Raw genomic sequence first — 5,335 nt, forward strand, 5'->3', positions numbered from 1 at the left:
GATTTCACCGTTGGAGGAGCTGTTTTGGGAACAATAAATAGGCACATGGCATGCTTGCCTCAATCGCCACACTATTATTAGGGAGTACTGTATTGTATGCCCCAACCTAGGTACCTTTTATTAGTACATCAACCAAACTTCCAACCTTAGCATTTTTGGAATATGTTTGTTATTATCGGAAATTATTTTAAATAATTTTATATTTTACTTGAAAACTTTCTATTACAAAAATTTTAAATTTGCTTAATAATATATAAAATTTTTTATAACATTAATTTTTTTTTAAAAAAAATTAAATAGCTTTTTAAAAATTTTTTAATCTCAACACCATACAGAAAATTATTAAGACTGCAATTATGTGGGGCATAAAACAAAAGCAAAATTCTGGGGCCAAAGCCGAAGGGGCCCGGGGTCTTAATATCTACTACTCATCTCCTGCATTTTGCCAATTGCCAGTGGGACAAGGGTTCTGGGCACCTGGCAATGTTTAAGTGGCGCCTTAGAAAAGGTAATATTGCTTAGTTTCCAGGGCAATATTCTCCTAACTTTTTTTTTTTCCTGCAAAGTGAAGAAGCCGTCCTGCACTCCTGCTATAGTTGGTTTCTGTGGGGAAGAACAGTTCGCCAAATGCAGAAAAAATTAAATCTTCTCAAGTTGCTTTGCCATGGCTTCTTTTTCTTTCCCCCTGTCTCTCAGTTGCCAAGGCAGGAAATGAAGGACAAATCCTGGAAAAAAGATTTGCTGAACTTTCATATTCAAAATTCAATCAAAGGAAACTGTACACTGCCCATGCATGTGTTGATTCACCCTGACAGTTCATCACACAACCTATCCTAGCTCCCATTAGTGGCTTCAAAAATGACAGTTCCATCCCTCTGTGAACTTCAGCTCGCAGTTTAATTTTTTACATGTATATAAATATAATTTTATTGCATAATATTTATGCTTTGTTTTCTCAAATTGTAGGAAGAAAGAATTCATTTACATTTTCTCTTTTTCTTTTTCCATTTTGATTACGTACCATTTCCGGCTTCAAACGGTCAACATATCATGTGAACTTTTGAAAATTGAAGCTGACAGGAGGAGGCCTCCGATATGATGACCTCCAACACCGACTCTTCTGCTTAATTAAAGATACACTGTTGACCATAATTTTCAGAGCAAAACCAATGGAATGATTATTCTTCACTTGGAGACAAAATCCTTGTACCTAATCTTTGCTTTCATGCAATCAAACCCCTTTTTCATTTTTTTTTAATAAACTTTTCCAATTTTTAATACCGAACGTGATAATGTGCTTTGAAAGTGAAAACATTTATTAATAATTCTTTAAACATCGTGAAAGTGAACCTTAGATTTGCCTGGTTTCAGGTAAACTGGAATTAAATTAAACGTTACCCCCCCCCCCCCCCCCCCCAAAAAAAAAAAAAAAAAAAAAAAAGAGAAATAAATAAGAAGAGGCGGAAAGTATGCAGGAAATAAAGCGCGGGAATTAAATTTTTTAAAAATAATAAAAAACAAAGGCTGCTTCTTATCCTCCCTTGCTTTCAGAAAACCAACTTTCTCCGCGGCAATGATGCCTGATTGTATTTCCCAGTAATGGCAGCGAGATCTCGGATGCTTTCACAGATCAAATCCTTAAAAATTAGCCTCTCAATATCTAAAATTGCTTCAGACATCTCAATTGGGCAGTCTTCCCATCCATTGATGGCATCCCCTGCGAGATCTTTCTTTAGCAGACTGCAAATCACATTCAATAAATCATCCGATGCGTCCCAACTCTCGCGAATTTTTTGAAATTCAGACCAAATTTGTTGCAAGGAAGCTTGTCCGCCAGCAGCATTTGTCCAACTAATAGACTTCCATGGGGGCAATTGCCTCTTCTTCTTGAGAATTTCTGCAATGGTGTCGAAAATAAGCTTCCTTTGGAGTCTAGAGACTTTGGAAGTGTCGTTTCCCTTTAAATACTGTTGCTTTTCAAGTAAAAGGAAGACATCAGAGTCATCAGGTAAATAATTGGAAGCCCTGAGGATATCAGAAATGTAGATGAAATCACAGTCGTATGAATTTTCCTCTAATTTTAGCTGCACTGCTGGGTTCCACAAATCGTCGTCCACATCGGCTAAATGATCTGGTGTTCCAACAGGCAAATTAATTAGTTAGATGATAAATTGACAAAAAAGCAGCATTTCATACAACAGTGCATTAATAGAAGTGTTCCCCAACTTTTTGATGCAAGTGAAACAGTGTCCAAATCAGTACGGACAATGACAGTAACAAAAGCCCAATACGCTGACCGGAGAAAAAAAAAAAAAGAAAAAGAAGGGAAAAAAATAATAATAATAATAAAGGAAACCACATCCAGCTTGAGCTAGCTAATCAAATAAGCACTTTGTTAAAATGGCCGTGGTGGGCCATTTTAAAAAGCACCGAAGGCAGGCAAAAGCGTTCTTAGTCAAGTTCACGAAGCATATTCCTTTCCAAGTAGAGAGAGGGTACGGTCGGTGTTAGATTTACTAGTATCAGGTAATTTATGCAGCGGAAGAGAGTGAGGTTTCTATTTTATTTTATTTTATTTTTTCCATTTAAAGTCCGTCATGGCATCATAGTTGTTACACTTGCACAGTTATTGTTCATAAATAAACATCACTGCAAAAATAAGCCGTCGTTGTCACAAATCCGATGATCATCATTTGTGATTACGATCTAGGCCACGATTGTACTACCGGCACGTATATTGGAGTCGTCTCTTTGCTTTGCATGAACCGGTCCCCCCCCCCCCACCCCCCCAATTGCTTTTCAACGACACTTTAATTTATAGCTAACAAAACTGGAAACCAAGCTACTCAAGCCCCTTTAGCAAAAAGGAAATAGTCCAACAGAGTTTTAGATACTGGGATGGCAAGTAATTAATGGGTTATTTAACCACACAGGAGGACCACTTTTGCTAATCAGACCTAAAAACCACCATAGTGCAATTGCAAAATCTAGCAATGAAAATCTTTCTGCCTCTGAGATTATCGACTGACCAAATTTTTTTTTTCGAAGACTGACCGAATTAAACAGAGTGGCAGGTTTCCATACCTTGGAAATCAACGCTCCGTTTCATGACAGGCGAAGGAGAAGATTCCTCCTTGTAAAACGACGAGTCCAGAACCGATACTGGACTGGGTTGCTGCTCACTCGTTGTTATTTCGGCTATGCTATGGATTAGTTTATCGCACCTCTCCAGCAGACTCCTACCTTGCTTGTTGTCCTCCATCTTGGAACTCCGTAATAGAAATGCCTGTAAAATTTACATGAGAAGTTAATCATTAACGCATAATCAAACTAAAACATAACTTACACCGAGGTTGAGATGTAATGTAACAATAAATTTATCTCATTTACCTCTGTTTCGGTCTGAGAAGACGTGCTGATGCTACTCTCAGAAATGGAGGATGATTCATCCTCCGCAGCAATAAACACTTTCTCCTCCTTGTAAACTTCAACTGTTGGTTTCCTGATTCTGGGTGATCGGCTTGTGCTCGGATCCGGAAAGGTTCTTCTCGAACTAACTTTAGGAGACTGAACTGGAGAAACTCTTCCCCGTTCACTTGAATTATTACTTACTCTCCTCTGCGTTTCAACGGTCAACGGTCTTCTGTTGGGACTCTTGACGCTGCTTTCACTTCGAGGAGGCGAACTCGAATTCCGACCTCTGTTTTGGTTCCGTATATTACGTTCAATCTCTGGTCGCTCACGTCTGGGACTCACTGCCGGCAATGTTTCACCGGAGAGAATCGAGTCCCGGCGAATTGCAGACCTGGCTCTAAAACTCGGAGATGAATCGTTACCAATTCTGGCCGGCCGGTTCACCGGAGGAGAAGGAAATGTTGATCTTACCGGCTTCATTACAACGATAGGCGATTCGTCTTGTGAGAACCTCCTGTCGCACAAAATTCTTTGATTGTTTTGGTTTGATGGCCTCTTGGAATGTAGAAGACCTTTAAGCTGCAGAGCCTCGAGGATTTGCTTAAGAGTCTCATGATCCTTAGATGGCTCATCGATTCCTCTCATTTTTAGCCTCTTCTCAATCTCGCCACAGATAGACACAGGATGCTTAGGCTCAGGGAAGAAATCAGCTGAATCATAGAAGCTCTTTCTTTGCCCTATGCCTCTGTGAGTTGCCCTAGCACCAGCAGGCTCAACTCTAGCATTTCTCACACCATTATACTCCTGTTGATCTACTGTTCTGCCATTCATTTTTTGATTTTTAACTGCATCGTCTCTGATCATATTACTTGGAACATTGCTCTGTGCACTACTTTGTTGCGCGTTCTTTAACTGGAAATTGACGCCGTCGATGAATCGATACTGCAGAAGATCTCTGGAGGCTCTGGACTCTGAAGCAGATCTTCGCAGTTCAGGTTTTTTTGCCTGTTCATTTTCGCATTCCGGTAATTTCTCCAGACCCATCAGCCTTGCTATTACGCTAGGCGATCGGCGTTGTTTCTCGTTATCATCTGTATCATCTCCATTCTTCTCGCAAGAGCTTACGGATAAAATTGCAGCATTTGTACGGATCTCTTTCGGTTTAAGGCTTCCTTTGGCGTCGAAGGTTGCTCTGCTATCAAGAGAAAGTCTAGGAGCTTCTTTGCAAAATTTCCACGAAGACTTTGTCCCTTGTTTAAGCTCGAATACCGGAAGAGGAAGAGGCAATTTGGCCTGGGGCTCCGGCACCGGAGTTCGGAGCTCCGTCACCGGAGAGTTTTGCTGCTTCGAGTGTCCTGGAGAAGGCATTGATCTTGTTTGCTGCTCCTCTGATACACTCGATATTGCTGGAGACCCTATGGCCTTCTCCGACTCGGGACTAGAATCAACTACCTGAAAGTTTGATAACATAAGCGCGATTAGCAATTCGTGCATTTTTAGAACAAACGAAAAGAGATTAGAAAAAGATAACGAACCGTAGAGGGAGGGAGGCGCTTAGTGGCGTAAAGGCGTTTTCCGGCGAGAATCTGGTTGCGATCAAAGATCTGAAGGAACCCTCCCATGCACCCCATATGCTTCTCTATCTGCTCCTTCTGTTCTTGCACCACCCCCGTCATTGTTTTTGCTCTGGTCTATCCTTCAAACTTGAACGTCAACTCACTCTCAATCCACAAAAAAGGAAACGCTCTCTCTGGCGAACTATCGCTCACCAATCTCCATCTCTCTCTGACAGAGCCTACATCAACTTCTCCCGCTTTGCTGGTCTTTTTGAAGGGGTGGGCGAAGTTGAAGGAGATGCAGGCAGGGATAGAGGAAATGACGAGACTCGCCCTTTATTTTTTCCCAAATGCCAAAAAAGTAC

General features: G+C 40.9%; 1 protein-coding gene across 1 annotated transcript; it reads right to left on the bottom strand.

The window, feature by feature from the left end:
• Positions 1 to 1,470: 1,470 nt before the first annotated feature.
• On the bottom strand, positions 1,471 to 5,335 carry LOC110610624 (protein LONGIFOLIA 1). The gene is made up of 4 exons (XM_021750633.2): positions 4,950 to 5,335; positions 3,391 to 4,866; positions 3,085 to 3,286; positions 1,471 to 2,131 (listed from the first exon to the last, which is right to left on the bottom strand). The coding sequence occupies exons 1-4, from the start codon at positions 5,088 to 5,090 to the stop codon at positions 1,548 to 1,550; spliced, it is 2,403 nt and encodes an 800-aa protein (XP_021606325.2). The 5' UTR covers positions 5,091 to 5,335; the 3' UTR covers positions 1,471 to 1,547.

This window comes from Manihot esculenta, chromosome 1 (assembly GCF_001659605.2).
Source record: "Manihot esculenta cultivar AM560-2 chromosome 1, M.esculenta_v8, whole genome shotgun sequence".
In the NCBI taxonomy this organism is placed as follows: Eukaryota; Viridiplantae; Streptophyta; class Magnoliopsida; order Malpighiales; family Euphorbiaceae; genus Manihot; species Manihot esculenta.